This window comes from Fonsecaea nubica (assembly GCF_001646965.1).
Source record: "Fonsecaea nubica strain CBS 269.64 chromosome Unknown Scaff175, whole genome shotgun sequence".
Classification (NCBI taxonomy): domain Eukaryota; kingdom Fungi; phylum Ascomycota; class Eurotiomycetes; order Chaetothyriales; family Herpotrichiellaceae; genus Fonsecaea; species Fonsecaea nubica.
This window is the reverse complement of record NW_019173848.1, coordinates 1-20,653: the sequence shown is the minus strand read 5'-3', so window position 1 is coordinate 20,653 and position 20,653 is coordinate 1. Positions and strand designations below refer to the sequence as shown.

The 20,653-nt window shown below is 52.5% G+C and overlaps 4 protein-coding genes across 4 annotated transcripts; 3 read left to right on the top strand and 1 right to left on the bottom strand.

The window, feature by feature from the left end:
• Positions 1-378: 378 nt before the first annotated feature.
• On the top strand, positions 379-7,427 carry AYO20_11646 (hypothetical protein; the record flags this gene model as incomplete). The annotated part of the gene is made up of 4 exons (XM_022649869.1): positions 379-561; positions 634-804; positions 871-6,627; positions 6,681-7,427. The coding sequence occupies 4 exons, from the start codon at positions 379-381 to the stop codon at positions 7,425-7,427; spliced, it is 6,858 nt and encodes a 2,285-aa protein (XP_022494159.1).
• A 540-nt stretch (positions 7,428-7,967) lies between these two features.
• AYO20_11645 (hypothetical protein) lies at positions 7,968-11,606 on the top strand (the record flags this gene model as incomplete). Its single annotated transcript, XM_022649868.1, has 1 exon — positions 7,968-11,606. The coding sequence occupies one exon, from the start codon at positions 7,968-7,970 to the stop codon at positions 11,604-11,606; it is 3,639 nt and encodes a 1,212-aa protein (XP_022494158.1).
• Positions 11,607-12,697: 1,091 nt separating this feature from the next.
• AYO20_11644 (tRNA pseudouridine(38-40) synthase, variant) lies at positions 12,698-14,837 on the bottom strand (the record flags this gene model as incomplete). Its single annotated transcript, XM_022649867.1, has 3 exons — positions 12,698-14,222; positions 14,278-14,478; positions 14,593-14,837. The coding sequence occupies 3 exons, from the start codon at positions 14,835-14,837 to the stop codon at positions 12,698-12,700; spliced, it is 1,971 nt and encodes a 656-aa protein (XP_022494157.1).
• Positions 14,838-15,337: 500 nt separating this feature from the next.
• Positions 15,338-20,303, top strand: AYO20_11643 (hypothetical protein; the record flags this gene model as incomplete). Its single annotated transcript, XM_022649866.1, has 6 exons — positions 15,338-15,460; positions 15,579-16,259; positions 18,136-18,304; positions 18,355-18,470; positions 18,532-18,960; positions 19,629-20,303. 6 exons carry the CDS (start codon positions 15,338-15,340, stop codon positions 20,301-20,303), a joined length of 2,193 nt encoding a protein of 730 aa, XP_022494156.1.
• Positions 20,304-20,653: the final 350 nt, after the last annotated feature.

Sequence of the window (20,653 nt, the reverse complement as noted above, 5' to 3'; positions counted from 1 at the left end):
CTGGGACACGTCTCAGCAACGTCGTTACTCTAATATACCCTGCGCCTTCGTGTAGTTTCTCACACACTGCACTACAGTTTCCCTCCCCCTTCACCCGTTGCTGACTTCTATTTCTTCTCTCCTTCCTCCTCCTCTTCTACAAAACCATTGTGGCCTTCTCAAACTCCGACCTGTTCACTCCTTACCTTCACCTGCAGCAGTATAGACTTTGGGCAATCCATTTTGGGACATCGGTAATATTGGCGTAATCCCGGTCTCCTTTTTCCCAGTCCGCAGAACCATAACACGGCCGCCTCTTCACATCCCCTCTCGACTACGATCGATTTTCCTGCAAGCGCTACCTCGATTGCATGAGATAGGCTTCTCTTTTTCACCATCATGGCTCCCGCCGTCAACGGTGTCAATGGCACCAAACCCCTTACCAACGGGACGCCCAGCTCATGGCAGGCAAAACACAATGTGGCCTCTCATTTCGTTGGAGGCAACAGACTAGAAAATGCTCCACCGAGCAAAGTGAAGGACTTTGTTCAGGAGCACGACGGTCACACTGTCATTACCTCAGTAAGTAGGATTTCACGAGCAGAAAAAAGACGGGTGTGTCTGTGCGCAACCGCAGGCTAACATTGCTTCTAGGTGCTCATTGCAAACAATGGTATTGCAGCAGTCAAGGAAATCCGCTCAGTACGGAAATGGGCCTACGAGGTGTTCGGCGACGAGCGGGCCATCCAGTTCACTGTGATGGCCACGCCCGAAGATCTGCAGGCAAACGCAGACTACATTCGCATGGCGGACCAATACGTCGAGGTGCGTGAACTACAAGAGAATCGGAAATAAACACAAGAGGAACAACGCTGATTCATATGATTACAGGTGCCCGGAGGCACAAATAACAACAACTATGCCAACGTCGAATTGATCGTTGATATTGCCGAGCGGATGAACGTCCACGCGGTCTGGGCTGGTTGGGGTCACGCCTCAGAAAACCCCAAATTGCCAGAATCTCTGGCAGCATCTCCCAAGAAAATCGTCTTCATTGGCCCTCCGGGATCGGCAATGCGATCTTTGGGTGACAAAATCTCTTCTACAATCGTCGCACAGCACGCAAAGGTGCCCTGTATCCCCTGGTCAGGAGAGGGTGTTGATGAGGTAGAAATCGACAGCGATGGCATCGTGACCGTAAAAGATGATGTCTACGCAAAAGGCTGTGTAAACTCCGCGGAAGAAGGTCTGGCGGCCGCAAAGAAGATCGGCTTCCCTGTCATGGTCAAAGCGTCCGAAGGCGGTGGTGGCAAAGGTATCAGAAAGGTTGACGACGAGTCAAATTTCGTCGAACTCTACAACGCCGCGGCAAATGAAATCCCTGGGTCCCCCATCTTTATCATGAAGCTGGCAGGGAATGCTCGACACTTGGAAGTGCAGCTCCTGGCTGATCAGTATGGCAACAACATCTCAATCTTCGGCAGAGATTGCTCGGTGCAGCGAAGACACCAGAAAATTATTGAAGAGGCTCCCGTCACCATTGCCAGCCAAGATACCTTCCGCAATATGGAGGCTGCTGCCGTCCGTCTCGGTGAGCTAGTCGGCTACGTCTCTGCCGGTACGGTGGAATACCTTTATTCCCACGCGGACGACAAATTTTACTTCCTGGAGCTGAATCCCCGTCTTCAAGTCGAACATCCAACCACGGAAATGGTCAGCGGTGTCAATTTGCCAGCTGCCCAGCTTCAGGTTGCCATGGGTCTCCCGCTTCACCGCATCCGTGACATTCGCTTGTTGTACGGAGTCGACCCTCACACAACCACCGAAATTGACTTCCATTTCAAGAACGAAGCCAGTCTGAAGACTCAACGCCGGCCTCGTCCCAAGGGTCACTGCACGGCCTGCCGTATTACGTCAGAAGATCCGGGTGAAGGATTCAAGCCCTCGAGTGGTACTATGCACGACCTCAACTTCCGTTCAAGCTCGAACGTGTGGGGTTATTTCTCAGTCTCCTCGAATTCTAGCATTCACAGTTTCTCCGACAGCCAGTTTGGTCATATTTTCGCTTATGGCGAAAATCGATCTGCTTCTCGAAAACACATGGTTGTCGCCTTGAAGGAGTTGAGTATTCGTGGAGACTTCAGAACCACAATCGAATACCTAATCAAGCTGTTGGAAACTCCAGCTTTTGAGGACAACACTATCACCACTGGTTGGCTCGATCAACTCATCTCCAATAAGTTGACGGCCGAGCGGCCCGATCAAATGCTGGCCGTTCTTGCTGGTGCCGTGACCAAAGCCCACATTGCCAGCGAAGCATGCATTGCTGAGTTCCGCAAAGGTCTCGAGAAGGGTCAAGTGCCCGCTAAAGACGTCCTCAAGACTGTCTTCCCAGTCGATTTTATCTACGAGGGACATCGGTACAAATTCACCGTCACAAGATCCAGTCTAGATAGCTACCACGTTTTCATCAACGGGTCAAAATGCTCTGTTGGCATCCGATCTCTTGCAGATGGAGGCCTATTGATGCTTGTCGCGGGCCGATCTCACAGTTTGTACTGGAAGGAAGAACCTACCGCCATCCGTCTCAGCGTTGACAGCAAGACGTGTTTGCTGGAACAAGAGAACGATCCCACTCAGCTCCGAACCCCGTCACCTGGAAAGCTGGTCAAATTCACCGTCGAGAATGGTGCACACGTCAGGGCTGGCCAGGCATATGCCGAAGTTGAAGTCATGAAGATGTATATGCCTCTGATTGCTCAGGAGGATGGTGTTGTGCAATTCATCAAGCAACCAGGTGCCACCCTGGAAGGTGGTGATATTCTGGGTATATTGGCTCTGGATGATCCGTCCAGGGTCAAAACCGCTGAGACATTCACTGGCCAGCTGCCAAACCTTGGACCCCCTCAAGTCGTGGGTAACAAGCCCCCGCAACGATTCGCTCTGCTCCACGGTATTCTTCAAAATATCCTCATGGGCTTCGACAACCAGGTTATTATGGCCTCAACTCTCAAGGAGTTGGTACAAGTCTTGAGAGACCCAGAGTTGCCGTACGGTGAATGGGCTGCTCGATCGTCTGCCCTTCACTCGAGAACTCCGCAGAAGCTGGACACTCAACTTGAGCAACTTGTTGAGCGTGCACATTCGCGCCAGGCAGAGTTTCCAGCGAAGCAACTTCAGAAGGCAATTAACCGATACATTGAGGACAACATGTCCGCAAGCGACGGGGCTGCCCTTCACGCCACTCTGCAGCCACTGGAAGATGTTTGCGCCGGGTACGCTGATGGCTTGAAGACACATGAGTACAATGTGTTCATCGGCCTCCTAGACCAGTACTACCAAGTTGAGAAACTCTTCGCCTCTGGCACTGCCAGGGATGAAGACGTGATATTGAAGCTTCGCGAGCAGCATAAAGATGACCTACTCTCGGTTGTTTGGACTGTGTTGTCCCACACCCGTGTTTCGGCCAAAAATAACCTGATTGTCGCCATTCTGGACATGTACAGACCGAACCAACCGAATGTTGGTAACGTTGGCAAGTACTTCAGACCAGCCCTGCGCCGACTCACAGAACTCGAATCGCGGGCAACTGCCAAGGTTGCACTCAAGGCCCGTGAGCTTCTCATTTTGTGCGCACTACCTTCTCTTGAAGAGAGAGCTTCTCAGATGGAGCACATCCTCAAATCTTCAGTGGTTGAATCCAAATACGGAGAGACTGGCTGGGAGCATCGGGAGCCGGATCTAGACGTGTTGAGAGAAGTGGTAGATTCTCGCTACACTGTCTTCGACGTGTTGCCCCTATTCTTCGCTCATCACGACCCATGGGTCAGTCTCGCTGCTCTTGAAGTTTACGTGCGACGCGCCTACCGTGCCTACACTGTCAAGCAGGTCGAGTATCACAATGACGTCGAGCCGCCATTCTTTCTCTCATGGGACTTTGTCCTCCGCAAAGTTGGACAATCAGAATTTGGGCTGCCCCTCGCATCATCCTACCCATCTGGACAAGCAACTCCTTCACAGAATGGCAATCAATTCAAGCGCATCGCATCCGTTAGCGACTTGTCATATCTCAACAAGCTTCAGGGAGACGATGAGCCTTCCCGCAAGGGTGTCATAGCTCCTTGCCACTACCTCGAGGAAGTCGATGAATGTCTTGCTCGCGCTCTTGAGGCATTCCCCAAGGGAGGTCCAGAAAAGCGTCCGAGCGCCACGCATCTAATGCCCACCCTCGAAAGCCAGAGAAGGCCACCAAAGGCGGAGAGCCTAGAAGATGAGCTGACAAATGTCTGCAACATTGCCATTCGCGACATTGAAAATCTGAGCGACGAAGAGATTCTGGAACGTGCGCACAGCTTGATCAATGAGTACAAGTCAGAACTGTTGGCCCGTCGGGTTCGTCGTCTTACATTTATCTGTGGTCACAAAGAAGGCACCTACCCTGGATATTTCACATTCCGTGGTCCTACATACGATGAGGACGTCAGCATTCGTCACAATGAACCTGCCCTTGCCTTCCAGCTTGAACTTGGTAGATTGTCGAAGTTCAAGATCAAGCCAGTCTTCACAGAAAATAGAAATATTCATATTTACGAGGCTATCGGCAAGGGCGATGACAGGGACAAGGTCGTTGATAAGCGCTACTTCACTCGTGCCGTGGTCAGACCGGGCCGTTTGAAGGACGAGATTCCTACTGCCGAATACCTCATCTCCGAGACTGATCGATTGGTCAACGACATCTGCGACGCTCTCGAGATCATCGGCAACAACAACTCTGACTTGAACCACATCTTTATCAACTTCACTCCTGTGTTCAATTTGCAACCCGGAGATGTGGAGGAGCAAGTTGCTGGTTTCTTGGAGCGCTTCTCTCGAAGGTTCCTCCGTCTTCGGGTAACTGGTGCTGAGATCAGAATCCTTTGCACTGACCCCGAGAGTGGATTGCCATATCCTCTGCGGGTCATCATCACCAACACGTCCGGATATGTTGTCAAAGTCGAGACATATGTCGAAAAGAAGGCACGCAATGGCGAATGGGTGTTTGAGAGCATTGGTGGCACTACCAAGATTGGTTCAATGCATCTCCGTCCTGTCTCTACCCCTTACCCAACCAAGGAATGGTTGCAGCCCAAGCGATACAAGGCTCACATCATGGGCACTCAATATGTGTACGATTTCCCTGAGCTCTTCAGACAGGCGATCTACAACAGCTGGAACAAAGCTGTGGCGAAACATGCCCCGCTCGCCGAGTCGAAGCCAGAAATGGCAACCTGCCTTGAGTATAACGAGCTGATCATCGACGACGCGGACAACGTCACTGAGGTGTCTCGTGAGCCGGGAACCAACAGCTGCGGTATGGTCGCCTGGATTTTGACAGCCAAAACTCCAGAATATCCTAGAGGGAGACGATTCATCATCATTGCCAATGATATCACCTACCAGATCGGCTCTTTCGGCCCCATTGAGGACAGATTCTTCAACAAATGCACAGAGTATGCTCGAAAACTCGGTATTCCTCGCATTTATCTTTCTGCCAACTCTGGTGCTCGCATTGGTATGGCCGAGGAGCTTATTCCTCACTTCTCTGTTGCGTGGAATGACGAGTCAAACCCAAGCTCAGGCTTCAAGTATCTCTATTTGACTCCCGAGAAGAGAGAGTTGCTGAGCAAGACCGACATCATTACCGAAAAGGTTGTCGAGGACGGCGAGGAGCGACACAAGATCACGACCATTGTTGGCGCTAAGGACGGACTGGGCGTGGAATGCTTGCGTGGCTCCGGTCTCATTGCTGGTGCTACATCCAGGGCTTATGAGGACATTTTCACCTTGACACTTGTCACCTGCCGATCCGTCGGTATTGGTGCTTACCTTGTCCGTCTTGGACAGCGTGCCATCCAGATCGAGGGTCAGCCGATTATCCTCACTGGTGCCCCTGCTTTGAACAAGGTGCTTGGTAAAGAAGTCTACACCTCCAACTTGCAGCTTGGTGGCACCCAAATCATGTACAAAAACGGTGTCTCGCACATGACTGCCAGCGACGACTTCCAGGGTGTTGAAAAGATCGTGGAGTGGCTGTCCTTCATCCCCGACAAGAAAGGACAACCGGTCCCAGTGAGCCCGCCTTCAGATCCATGGGATCGTGATATCACATTCTATCCACCAAGAGGGCCTTACGATGTGAGACACCTTATTGCTGGCAAGGACGATGAAGAAGGTTTCTTGTCTGGTCTCTTCGACAAGGACTCCTTCCAGGAGGCTCTCGGTGGCTGGGCCAGAACTGTCGTCGTTGGTCGCGCTCGCCTTGGTGGCATCCCCATGGGTGTCATCGCGGTGGAGACGCGCACTGTCGAGAACGTCACCCCTGCTGATCCTGCCAATGCTGACTCAATGGAGCAAATTGTGCAAGAGGCCGGTGGTGTGTGGTTCCCCAACTCCGCCTTCAAGACTGCCCAAGCCTTGAAAGACTTCAACTATGGCGAGCAACTGCCATGTATGATCCTTGCCAACTGGCGCGGTTTCTCTGGAGGTCAACGAGACATGTACAACGAGGTCCTCAAATATGGTTCGTACATTGTCGATGCTCTTGTCAAATATGAGCAGCCGGTCTTTGTCTACATTCCTCCCTTTGGTGAGCTTCGTGGTGGTTCATGGGTAAGTTTACATCAGCCGCTTTCCACGCAACCAGATGCTAACATGTTTTCCAGGTGGTTGTCGATCCCACTATCAACCCTGAACAGATGGAGATGTATGCCGACGTTGAGTCGCGTGGTGGTGTCTTGGAGCCTGAGGGTATTGTGGGCATCAAGTATCGAAAAGAACGACAGCTGGAGACCATGGCCCGTCTGGATCCCACGTATGCTGGGCTGAAGGCTCAGTCGCTCGCCAAAAACTTGAGTGCCGAACAACTCAACGCCATCAAGGCTAAGATGACTGAACGTGAACAACTACTTGGACCTATCTACCAGCAGATCGCCCTTCAATTTGCCGATTTGCACGATCGCGCAGGTCGCATGCTGGCCAAGGGAACGATCCGGATGCCTCTGGAATGGAAGAATGCCAGAAAATTCTTCTACTGGCGTCTTCGAAGAAGATTGTCCGAGGAGGTTCTTCTCAAGAAGCTCAACACCAGCCTGGCTGCAGGCACCGCACCCGTCACCACTACCAATGGTATGACACAGAGAGAGCAGAACCTCGCCACGTTGAAGAATTGGTCCGGTCTGCTGGATGCCGAGTTCGAGAAGGATGACCGCAAGGTGGCTGAATGGTATGAGAGCCACCGGAAAGAGGTCTATGCAAAGATTGATGCCGTCAAGACTGAAGCGGTCAGCAAGCGGGTCGCAGAGTTGCTGATGGGTAACAAAGAAGGAGGACTGAAAGGGGTCCGTGAAGTGTTGAGCCTTGTGCCCACGAGCGAACGGGAGCAACTGGTCAAGTATTTGACCGGTGCATGAGGGTTGTAAAGAGTATAGATTTGACGATGGTCTTTGGTTGGCGAGGAAATTCAAGCGCCAAAGGGTTACGACGGTGAATTTTGGGAGCACAATGGGTCTGGCTAGTTGGCGGGACTTTCCAAGGTATTTTAGTTTCTTTAGTTTCTTCACTGAATAAGTAGTAAGTTAAAAGCAGTTATACCACTGGGACATGAGTTTTCAGGTAGTTTGGATTTTCCTTCAGGTACCCGAGTAGAGATAATAATAGGTCCAAAAAGAGCAATAAACTCAGCCTCGTCCAACCCATCTGGAGTACCTGACTAGTCCCACTCAGGTTAGAGGTTTTGGCGAGGCTCTGCTATCGATAAGGGCTGCGGAGACTGCGCGCAGAACTTTTTTTAACTGCACCATCTCGAAACTCGAATTTCTGGCCAGTCCTCGTGGGCGGGCAGCGCTGGTGTTAAGAGTGCTTTCTTGTTGTGCCTGATTTCGTCACTTACATCTCGAGTAGTCACACCGCATGCGCGACTTTTTGGCGGTCACATACAATCAGCCAACACGATGTCGGCGACAATGACACAGACCAACACCAAATGGTCGGTAGAGTACGACACCGTCCGCCGCCATAAGCTCTTCAGAAACACGCCGAAAGATCGCAGCGCCTTTCCTGCGCTTCAGGCCGCAGTGAAGCCGCATATTGAGTCCTTTAATGCTCTGTGGGACGAAAACCTCATTGATGCTGGGCTCAAAGACATTGGAATCCATACAGTTGTCGATGGCGATCTGCGAAACCCGAGCCGTGCGATTCAACGCAATAAGCTTGACCTGAGAGTGACGGAACTCATACTCGAGAAACCTACCCTCCCTCCAAGCAACAAATTCAGCTTTGAAAACCGCAATATATACCCATCCGAATGCCGGGAGCGGCACACAACTTACAGAGGAAGATTAAGAGCCAGATTACAGTACAGGTTGAATAATGGCGACTGGCAGGAATCAGTACGGGATCTTGGACAGATGCCAATCATGTTACGGTCCAACAGGTGTCACCTCGAGAAGTTCTCGCCCGCACAGATGGTACGCCACAAGGAAGAGTCTGAAGAGATGGGCGGCTATTTTATTGTCAATGGGAATGAAAAGCTCATCCGCATGCTGATTGCGACAAGGAGGAACTATCCCATGGCCATTTCGAGACCGGCGTTTGCTGCGAGAGGCCCTACCTTTTCGAAGCTCGCGATCCAGATTCGGTCTGTGCGGCCAGACCAAACTTCGCATACCAATGTCCTCCACTACCTGACAGATGGGAATGTCACATTCAGGTTTTCGTGGAGGAAAAACGAATATCTGGTTCCTGTGGTCATGATCCTCAAAGCCCTGGTGGACACAAATGACCGTGAGATTGCCGAGGGCATCATCGGCGCGTCGTCCTCTAATAAAACACCCAGTTCCTTCGTCGCCGATCGGACTGAGCTCCTCCTGCGGACATACAAAGCATACAATCTGAAAACGAGGACACAGACACTGGCATATCTCGGAGAGAAATTCCGACCGGTTCTGATGCAGCCTATTACCATGTCTGATGAAAAAGTGGGCGAGGAGTTTCTGAGGAAGATTGTCCTACCACATCTCGGCAACGTCGACGTTACTCCCGCTCAAAATAACGACAAGTTCCAGCTGATTCTGTTCATGATCAGAAAGCTGTACGCGCTTGCTGCAGGCGATTGCGCTCTTGACAACCCCGACGCTGTTTCCAGTCAAGAGATTCTGCTTGGAGGCTTCCTGTACGGTATGATTTTGAAGGAAAACATCTACGAGTGGCTGATAGGCATCGGTGCTACGGCTCGAGAATGGCTCAGAGCGAAGAACGACGCCAAATTCACAGATCCCTCGTTCGAGGCCGACTTCCTGCCAAAAATAGTAAGGAGGACGAACGAAAACATTGCAGGGAAGCTGGAATACTTTCTCTCTACGGGAAATTTGGTCAGTCAAACAGGACTCGATCAGTCCCAAGTATCAGGCTATACAATCATGGCCGAGAAGATCAATTTCTATCGATTTATCAGTCACTTCCGGTGTATACATCGAGGTGCCTTTTTTGCGCAGTTGAAGACCACTACGGTACGCAAACTGTTGCCGGAAAGTTGGGGATTTCTCTGTCCCGTACACACTCCTGATGGCGCTCCCTGTGGCCTTCTGAACCATCTGGCCCACCAGTGCCACGTCCAAATCAAGCGGATTGATACTTCAGGTATTGAGAAAGCGGTCGTTCAGCTCGGACTAGCTTCGGTGCCTTCAATGACCGTCAGCGAGAGTATTTCGGTCCAACTTGATGGTCGTATATTGGGTTACTGCTCTGCAAAGAGGGCGAGGGAAATTGCCCAGCTTCTCCGACATTGGAAGGTGAACGGACAACACAACATACCGAATGAACTAGAAATCGGCCATGTTCCTACCTCGAATGGTGGTCTCTATCCCGGCTTGTACCTCTTCACTGATCCGTCGCGGATGCTACGACCTGTCAAGTACATCCCGTCGGATAAACTTGACTACATTGGTCCGTTTGAGCAACAGTACATGAACATTGCTTGTGTGGACGCGGACATCATACCTGGGTTGACCACTCATATCGAGTTAAAGCCGACCAATGTCCTATCCATCCTTGCGAACATGACGCCTTTCTCGGATTTCAACCAATCGCCTCGAAACATGTACCAGTGTCAAATGAGCAAGCAAGCAATGGGAACGCCTTCGTCCAATATGATGTGCCGAACAGACAACAAAGCGTATCTGCTCCAGACTGGGCAGACGCCGGTTGTAAGACCTCCGTTGTACAACGAGTACGGTCTGGACAACTTCCCCAACGGAATGAACGCCGTCGTGGCCGTCATCTCATATACAGGCTACGACATGGACGATGCCATGATCATCAACAAGTCCTCTCACGAACGGGGGTTCGGCGACGGCGTCATCTACAAGACCAAAGTGTACAAGCTCAATGAAGATTCAAGGGCAGCGCGGTCAAAGACCGAGATCAAGTCTCTCTTTGGCTTTGCCGAAGGCGACCCGAACATCTCACCCGAGGCGATTCAGGCGCTTGATCCCGACGGCCTGCCCGCCATCGGGACCAAAGTCGGTGAGGGCTCGATCGTTCTCGCCTACCACAGTGTCATGTTCGATCCGTCCGAGGGCAAGCTGAAGAACTTGGACGGGAACACCATGTACTTCAAGTACAAGGACGCCGAGGAGGCTTACATTGACCAGATCAGACTGATTGGCGCCGAGACGGGAGACCAGCCTTGCCAGGCGATCAGCATCAAGTACCGGATTCCGCGACGGCCCGTCATCGGCGACAAGTTCTCGTCGAGGCACGGCCAAAAGGGCGTCTGTTCGATGCTGTGGCCCAGCGAGGACATGCCCTACAGCGAATCCGGCATCCAACCCGACGTCATCATCAACCCGCACGCGTTCCCCTCTCGAATGACCATCGGCATGTTCGTCGAGTCGCTGGCCGGTAAGTCCGGGGCCCTCCACGGCCTCGCGCAGGACTGTACGCCGTTCTCTTTCGACGAGGACCACACGGCGGGCAACTTCTTCGGCGAGCAACTCCTGCAGTCCGGCTACAACTTCTACGGCAACGAGCCCATGTACAGCGGCATCACGGGCAAAGAGTTCGCCGCAGACATCTACATCGGCGTCGTCTACTACCAGCGCCTGAGACACATGGTCAGTGACAAGTTCCAGGTGCGCACGACGGGGCCTGTCAACGCCCTGCACGGCCAGCCCATCAAGGGACGAGCCAAAGGCGGCGGCATCCGCGTCGGCGAAATGGAGCGCGACTCGCTGATCGCGCACGGTTGTGCGTACCTCCTCCAAGACCGACTCATGGACTGCAGCGACAAGCAGCGCGCCTGGGTCTGTCGCGCCTGCGGCAGCTTCTTGAGCACCATGATGGTGCCGAACCAGTTCACCATCAAACGGCGAGGCGGCAGGGTCGAGCCGAGTGGCATCGTGAGATGTCGGGCCTGTGCGAGGCCCGCGACGTTTGACGATGCGAAGATTACGGTGTGGGAGGACGGGGCGGGAAGGAAGTTTGTCGGCGGTGATGACACGACCGTGGTCAATGTGCCGGGAGTTCTGAGGTATCTGGATGTTGAGCTGGCGGCCATGGGGGTGAGGACGACGTTTGAGATTGAGGGTTAAGTTGTCGCACAACAATACAATTAGGTTCTTTCTCGACGCTACAATGAAAGTGAGGAGAAGAAGTCCAGCCGCCCTTATTATTATTACATACGTGGTAACCACTTCCTCCTGCCCAGCTAGCTCTGAAGGTACATGACCGTAGCCTGGTTCTCGAACGCGGAAGACATACTGTATGCATATTACCCATGTGTCTCATACCGAAGAGACAGAGAGAACAACCTTACACCCCGTGGTCATGGCCGCGCAGGCCGGGAATTCGCCCTGATTCACCGCGCTGGAACTCAGCCTCGTCCACATGCCCAGACAGATCCGGCACGCCTCCCACAGCACCGTTCTTCCCAATAAGGACGACCGCGAGGACGCTGATGATAGAGAGCCGAGAGCGGCTGCGGCGGCGTGGATGGGCGTCAGAATACCTGAAGGGGGTTGCGAGGAGGACGATCGGGAGGAGCAAGAGGGTTCAGGTTTTGAGTTCGAGTTCGAGTCCGAGTCCTGCGCCATCATGTCCATCCGACCGATGATGCGGGAGACAGAGGTGCTTCGGCAGCAAACAATTGGACTTGGAATGAGCCTTGTGTGGGTTTCGTGAACGGGGTGGGAGACAAACATTGAGCAGGAGTTAGGGGATGGAGGAATGGAGGGGGGGGAGGTCCAGTATCTCTTTATTCTCAGTCTGGTGAAGGAAAATGCGTGTCATGGTTAGGCGTTGTACTTTGAAGGAAGGTACTCAGCGCAGTACTGTAACTAGGCATGTGGCACGGTATACGGACTATCGAACGACGAGGTCAAAGACGCCAAAGAAGTCCTCACTCGGTACGATAAGGAGTGTAATGTGCTTTGTTAGACATGCTTACAGACTTACTGATAAAAGCCTCAGCCATCTCTCTACGTACCCAGGTAGACTCGTCAACGGCCAACCCCTACCAAGCATAGAGAGAGGCTCAATACTTTCTGTTGTACCGCAGTCATGAGTATGCGCAATGCAGCACAAGAGAAGAGTGGCTTGACAAGATACACTATCAATAGTTCTCTCTAGTCATGGCCATGTTGCCTTGTAGGCCTCAAAATCCACGCTTTTGAGGAGAAAAGCATCAGCCTTCGTCACCATGGTTATCCTTGACAGTATTGTCCGCGTCGCTGTCCTCGTCGTCGACACCGACATCCCCATCATTCAATAGAGCGTCCGCACCCTTCGTCTCGTCTTTCTCAATCGCTCCAACCAACGGTTTCGTCCTTGTTGCTTCGATGCCGCCTGAGGTGACAAACAAAAAGGGTTCGCTAGGAAAGTTGTCGACGTGATTGAAGAAATTGCCAAAGACGTTGTCCTTCTCCTCGTCCCGGTACATGCGCTCGTAAATTTGTTCCTGCTTGAACTTGTCCATCTCCTCCTTGTATTTGTCAAAGTCGATGGCTTCTTTGGCGAGTGAGTCTTTGGCACGCTTGTTGTATGATTCGAATACCGGACGTTCGAGCAGAAGACCCAAGCTGGGAGCTTTGGGGATGGACAGTCTGTCAGGTCCCATGCTCTCTACTAGTCGCTGAGGCTCACATCCACAACGCACGACGAGCGCGACCATCCCGACCATCTTGCGGATCTGGTGCATCATAAAACTCTGCCCGTGCACTTTCATACTCAGCCACTCTGTTCCGTTGATAAGGATGGGCGTCCTATTGACAAGGAAGGATTTGATGACTCGCTTTGCGCTGGGATCCTTGAAAGTCTTCTGGACGGTGTAGTTGTGAAAGTTGCGTGTGCCCACAAACAGATGGAGTGCCTCTTGGATCCGGTCGAGTCGTTCAGGGGCAATGCGGTAGGCTCGTTTGGCGGCGATATAGGCCTGCCGGATCCGTTTCGTGGCTTCTTCGAGGATACGCGATCGCGGTAATTTGGATGGATCTGTTGAGTCTTCTGCTGGGGAGATGTCTTCTTCGCTGTTGTTGTTGTTGTTGTTGTCTACAGGAAGCTTGCCCTTCGATTCTGCACCTTTGCCTTCCGCTACATGCGGCAACTCTGGTTTGGAAACGTCTCCTTCAACCTCCGTAGTCGTGGGAATCGACAGATCTGCACCACTGGCCCCGTCGTAGTCACCTTCTGTTTTCAGCCACAGTGCCTTCTCTAGAATGGCACGAATCTCTTCGTCGTATTCCGCCAGAATCGGCTTGATCATCTCCTCGTCGACCCGTTCCCAGTATCCCAATACTTCTTCCTGTCTCTTTCTGTACCCGTCCACGTCACCCTTCTTCTCTGCCCATTTTTCACAGTTCCTCGCAAGAAAACTGCTCGGGTGTGGTGGTAGGAAGCTGTGTGTAGGAATGAGATACTCATATATCCGAGAGTCGACCAATTGATAAGCACTGAAACTGTTACTGGTCCGTTCATACCCCCAGACCCGAATTTGGGGGACCAGGTTTTCATTGATCTTCTTCACTATGTCTTCGTCTTCGATGATCAACTTCAGTGATATCACGTTGCCGGCGGCATGGACACCCTTGTCGGTCCGCGCGCACCGCACAAAGGAAGACTTCTTGGGATCGTCAGCGTTGGCTTTGGATATGGCGCCGGCCGCAACGAAGGCTTGGAAGAGGTCTCCTTCGATCGTTTTCTGGTCATGCGCTCTAAACCCCATGGGAGTCAGTCTCTGGCATGAAACAGCCGCACCGTCAAGCTTACAATTGCATCCCCTTGTAGCCAGTTCCAGCGTATCCAATAAGGACAGCAACCTTCTTTTTAGGTCTTCTCTCCTCGGCCGCAAGCACTTCCTCGCTGAACTTCGTAGCGTAAATCGGTAGTTCCTCCTTGCCTTGGTCGATGCGCTGGCGTTTGGCGGCTTGCTCGTCATCGTTCCGTTGGCGTTTGTCTACTTTGGTCTTACTTAGCAAGTCAGTCTTTGAAGATTCCCGAGAAAATGTGAGAAAGGACCGAAACAAACCCCTCGCGGACTGCCTCTATGTGTATGTTCATTCGTGGGAGAAAAGAAAAACTTACGCCCACTCCTTCCTCCCCATATCTCTCTTCTTGCCCTGACGACCTCCTCGACCACCTCGGGCATCTCGCCTTGTAGCGCCATTCTGATTCGAACGTCTTGCATCTGAACCACCTCCTTCCTGTTCACGAACATGCGCTGCTCCACCTTGGTGAGAGGTTGGAGGCTTCGACTCTGACTCGACGCTGGTGGTAGAGGGACCTTCGGGCGCACCTGGCGCCGGGGCCTTCGAAATGCCAGTCTCCATATTGGCGACCTGTAGAACATGAAAACAAAAGACGAGGCTATCGCATTGGTCAAGGCTGCATACCTATTTTGAAATTTCTTAGGCCTGGTTGAACAGTGCGGAATCGGATTGGACGAAGGCAGTCATGCCGCTTCTTCCCGTAGGCGAAATGCCCAGTCAGCCATAGTCTCGTAGTTCCGCGGGCGTGACAAGTCATTCGCCCATTATTACCATAAGTGGAATGTGACACCGATTGTGCGTTGCCGTTTTAGGGGTAACTATCGCTGCTATAGTTGAGTTGTGACGTTCGTATCTTTCACGTGAGAGAGGATAAACCCCAGTTGTTCACTCAGAGCGGTAATGACATTCGAAGAGAAAATAGTGACCAACATCGTCAGATAGATATATTCAAGACCTTCCCACCTATTTCCACAACCTTTTCCTCCCATACAACTTTCCATTGAGCGCACTCAAACAATTTGATCCAAAGGAAAAAAGAAACCCGTCAGGTACCAATAAAAATGACATACACAACTTCGGAGATCACAGCTCTGCGCATCTATCCCATCAAGTCATGCCGAGGAATCTCTCTGAAGTCGGCGAGATTGACCAGGCAGGGATTGGAGCTGGATAGACGATGGATGGTGAGTCCTCATTCCCGACCAGCAACGCTGCTCTTCCTCCGAGAAATGCATGACACCCAAACGCATGCTGCAGTTTCCCTACCGGTGATGGCTGACGATACATGGTGGAGTCGTTTAGTTCATTGATAGCAGCAACAAATTCATCACCATCCGCACAAAACCACAGATGACATTGATCAATACCGCACTTGATCACGACTCGGATAGCCTAGTGATAACCATAGGCCACGACACGGCCAAGCAAGTCAAGGTGCCTGTTCACCCTAGTCAGGAGTGGCTCAGTGACAACACCAAAGAAGTTTCGGTCGATATCTGGGAGTATATCACCGACGCCTATGCGTACACGGATCCAAAGATGTTGGGTCTTTTCCACGAGTTTTTCGGAGAAGAAGTTCGCCTGGTGATGAAGGGTCCTGAGCCAAGGATATGCTCCGGCAATGGCTCTCCTGACCGACTAGGACGTACAGAAAGCGTCAATTTTCCGGACGTCCTCCCTATTCAGATCGCGTCTGATTCATCGCTTGCCGAATTGAACTCGAGGTTGAAGGAGAAAGGCGAAAGCGAAATTACCATTGAGCGGTTTCGCCCAAACATCATAATCAAAGGTGGAGAGCCATGGTCCGAAGACTCATGGAAGAAAGTGCGAATCAACGGCGACTCTTCGTACTGGACTACACTCACAGGCGGCAACTTACATGCCATTGACGTTGATGTGGTCGCGAGATGTGCTCGCTGCACGGTACCCAATGTCGATCCCGATACCGCAGAGAAGGATGCCCACCAGCCTTGGGATCTGTTGGTCAGTTATCGCAGGGTAGATGAGGGCATCAAGTTCAAACCTTGTTTCGGAATGCTGTGTTGTCCAAGGAATGAAGGGAACGTTGAAGTAGGAATGCGATTCGAGGTGATGGAGATTACCGATGCGCACAAGTATGTGAAGGGGTTTTAGTTCGTTCACCTCGTAAGATGGACGCCTGTATTCGAATTGGAGGGAGCTATGGTGAGGGCTTGTTGAGTCCTGGTCACGATTTTTTTAAGTTCATGTTGATCAGACAGATTTCCGATAGCGCACCACGAGCCTACTGTTGTAGGTCAACGACTTTTGAGGTCTTCAGTCGTCGAACTTTTGTGCTACTCTGGGATTTCTTGGTACCCGACAGCCACTTACCTCGATTTGCCCGCTGGTCCGATAAGCAAATTGTTGTCACTTCTTTTCCGTAGCGACAGGTCTGCCGCATTTGTGCACCCTTGGACTCCATGGTTCCTGGTTGTTTCCACCATTCCCATCTCTTCCTTCCCCACCGGAAGCGAGGTCCGAGCTGGTGGTCTTTGGATGCGACATATTGTTGCATCAGCAGGACTACCGCATCAGGCGAACGAGAGGTCCCGCCGTGACAGCATGCTGCATGATAGCTTTGTGAGTTGATGGCACAGACAGCTCCTTCCCACCGACCGTTGGATTGGCCCAAGCTCAAGCTTGTCCTGGAGCCACAAGCCAGCTTGCAGCGAGTGAGAATTGGCGGAATGCACATGCTAGTGGGCGGCTGGAGCTCTCTTTTGCGTCGCATCAGCACCGATCATCGATCGCAAGCTCCCGAATAGGTGACGACAGCCCCCCAGAGAAGAGCTATCTCGAGTGAGGTGAAGAGAGGGGACCCAGAGCTCTCTGAAAGGTTATAATTGGCCTAAGTACCTGACTAGCTACCCAGCAGGAGAGCCAGTAGGAAGAAACGTGAATGCAAGAATGGAATGTCATCGATCAGAAGCCATGCTGGGCAGCCAGCACAGTGGTGTGAGGGCGGTGGGGGTTGATTGGAGGCTGCGGTTGTCGTTCCTGGTTTGTAAGGGCATCGGAAGCCCGGGACCTAGAGAGGTAGAGACGTCTGACACTGCATGGCGAGCTTCATGGACTGCCCAGCGAACCTGGTCGATGCTGTCTGACATTGCTGGATTTCGCGCGGTCTGGCTGGTGATGCCCAAAAGTTAACGGGCGTTGGCGCTTGGAACTGCTGCAACTTGCTGAGCTTATAGAGAGGGGAACCTCCGGAGAGCAAGGGAAGCTGCCACTGCCAATTAAAGCCCCTAAAGCGACCAGGGCAAGCTCCTCCCTCCCAAGCGACAGAGCTTAGGGTAACTAGGGAGGCTCACCCCTCAATCCGAGCTCAAAGCTCTTTTTTCTTTCTTTGATCCATCCCACCAACTCTCAATCAATCCAAAATAACCCTCTCTTCTCGTCACAACCGACATCCTCTCCTTCTCCCCTCCTCGTCTCCTTGTACACTCGTCAAAACGGCCAGCAGTTGACTCTGTTGTGTTGTGTCTCCTTTGACCCTATTCTTCCCGACGAGCAAATCATGTGAAGGAGGACCCATCATTACGTCGGTTCCCTCCAAGCTCAAAAACAGCCAAGCTTGTTGTGGACTGTCCGATCAATGCCGCCGACCTTCGTCCTTCTCTCCTAAAACTCGCTCCTGCGGTTAGGGTCAGCGCTGAGAGGCAATGCCGCCCAAACCTGCCCTCACCAGCTCTTTTCTCGTGTCGACGGATGCAGAAAATGAGGTTGTGTGTCCGCTCACAAACCAAGATGGCTCACAGTGCAGAAAGAGATGCATTGGGGTGCGCTCATCCTAGCCCAATTATGCGCGTCGCCAAATGGCTGACCCGGACTTTTGCAGGAAAAACGCTACCGGTCGATGCAAGAACACATTCGACGCGCCCATCCAGATCACTATATTCCCAAGTTGCCTGCTACAGAGGAGAGTTTCCAGTTGATGATCAGCACTCCTCCCTCGCAACGCCCACATGTCCAACCAACTGCCACCCTTCCTGCCCTAAAAGGCTCGTGTACGTTGGTTCTATGAATTCCTCCCTTGCTCATACTGAGAAAGATGCAGCGGTTACCGGTGGACTCTTTGAACAACCCGGAGCAGGGACCATGACTGCGCAACCCCCTGCGGCTGCCAATGCTGCTGTTGCCCTCACGCAACTCCACAATTGGGATTCCGATTTTGTAAGTATCACTGGAAGACCAGACATTGCCACAGGCAGAACTGTGCTCATTCGCACACCAGGATGTTTTCCCAGACTCAGATTACAAGCGCGAGACGTCGGGTCTCGAACTGCCCTCGTTACGCGCCCAATTTCATGAAGATACCCTGCCACCGTTCCAGCCTACCCGGCCACGCGAACTATTACCATCCATTCTACAGTCCCCTGGTAGTCGATATTCATCATTACCACCTATCCAACGACGTGGCGAGAGACTTCCGCGACCCCGAAAACCGTCAATGGGTCAAAATGCGCGCAAGAGCAAGCACGAGCGCGGAAAATCTAGGGAATTTTCGGCCAAGGATTTCTCCCGACGCCTGAGCGTTGAAGGCCGAAAAGCAATGTCTGCCGAACCACCCACAGCGGCGTGGGTTCAAGGCAAGAGATGGGAAGATCTGATCGAGGCTGCCACGAGTGCTACTGAGGCTGATGATGATCGTGATCTCACTCCCGTAAGTCAGACGACATTTTTCGATTGTCCTCTGTTTACTTGCTGCTGCCAAGAGATCGAAATTCTGTAGAGAAACCCCCCGGAGGAAGGCCCCCCAAGAAAGGGTATTTTGTCTTGTACTATTTTACTGTCACTACTATTGCCAAAACCAACAAAACGAAACGAACGACTGTCATGTCTTGCTATACCCGCACGAAAGGCAAAAAAAAAGGATCCAATGCGAGCAACCGAAGACGACTCCCGGGCAAGAGGAAACTCGTCCCTTGTATCTGTCAATGGTTTATGAAGAGTTGGCGGTCCGGAAAGATCACGAGTGATGTCTCAAGGACCACAACTTCAATCACGGACCGATTCAATGGGAAGGAGATGACGAAATGCCCGGGAGAGAGACTCTGGTTGTGAGCGGAAGAAATAAAAAACCCAGCATTGGTTTTTTATTTTCCTTGGTCAGGCCACATGCGGGTGATGAAACCATCCTTTTTTTCTGTGGCGGTCGGGCCAGGCGACTGAGACGAGCCAGAGCCAGGGGGGGTTCCTGTCACCGAAAAGTTTATGCACCCTCACTTAATTACTCTAATGTGTACACCAACCTCCTCATTTTCCTTGTCTTGTTCGCGTTAGACTATCGATAATCAACCTTGCTAACATGCCCTTGGCATTCAATTACAGATGCCGCAGTCGCCAAACTTTCCGCCCTCTACGACGGCTGCCGCCACCGCTGCTGGCACGGGCATCGCGCCCACCACCACTACCACGACCGCTCGTAGATTGTCCGCCGCGGACAGCATATCGACCAGTGGGGATGTCAACAAGCGTTCATCGCTACCCCCGGGCTTCCGTCCTTTTGGTCATCACCTGCACCACCACCAAGCTGGGCGATATAATGCCTCTCCGCTGCAGCGCACCCTGACTCCACCGCCACCAGATGTCCTGGGACCCAATGATCCTGAGCCATTCCCTTCAGTCGAGTCCTTAGAGAGCGCGGGATCCGGTCAGAATTTCCACATTTCAGGTTCCGGCCTCCCTACATCGGCATCATCCAACGATAACACTAGCCCCCTACAGCACCATTCACATCCTTACCAGCACTCACAATCATCCTCCTTTGGCAGCAAATCGGATGTATTGGAGATTTACTGCGCGTCCTGCAGTCGGCCGTGGCTACTGAAAAATGCATTCGCCTGCACCGAGTGTATCTGTGGCGTCTGCAGTGATTGTGTTGGACAGATCATCAGCAGTCCTGTAGTGACGGTCCAACCAGGACTCGCACCGATGCGCCGCGGATGCCCCCGCTGCGGAGTCATGGGCGGACGCTGGAAGAGGTTCAACATTGACATTCGCTGATGATAACATTCACAGTAAGAGGTCTCAAACTAGAACTGCTAGGGTGTTCGTATTGTGTGGGAGGAGAGGGGGGGAGAGGCGGGGACGGGGGGGGGGGAGTTGCTGTTTGTGGGGGTTGCGGGCCGGGAGGACGTGGGCTGGATCCTGTGCCTGTTTGGGGTGGGACAGGACTTTGATTGGGTGGTTTACGTCTGCGGCCTTGGCCGGGGTGGTCGTAGGTTCCAGGCTCAGCGCGGTGGGTGGGGCGATATACGACGGGCCCGGCCGACCTTACGAGGCGGTGCGGTAGGCGTTGCGGATCGCGGCGACGATGGTAGCCGGATCTCGCGCCGTGGGGCGGATGGCTCGCT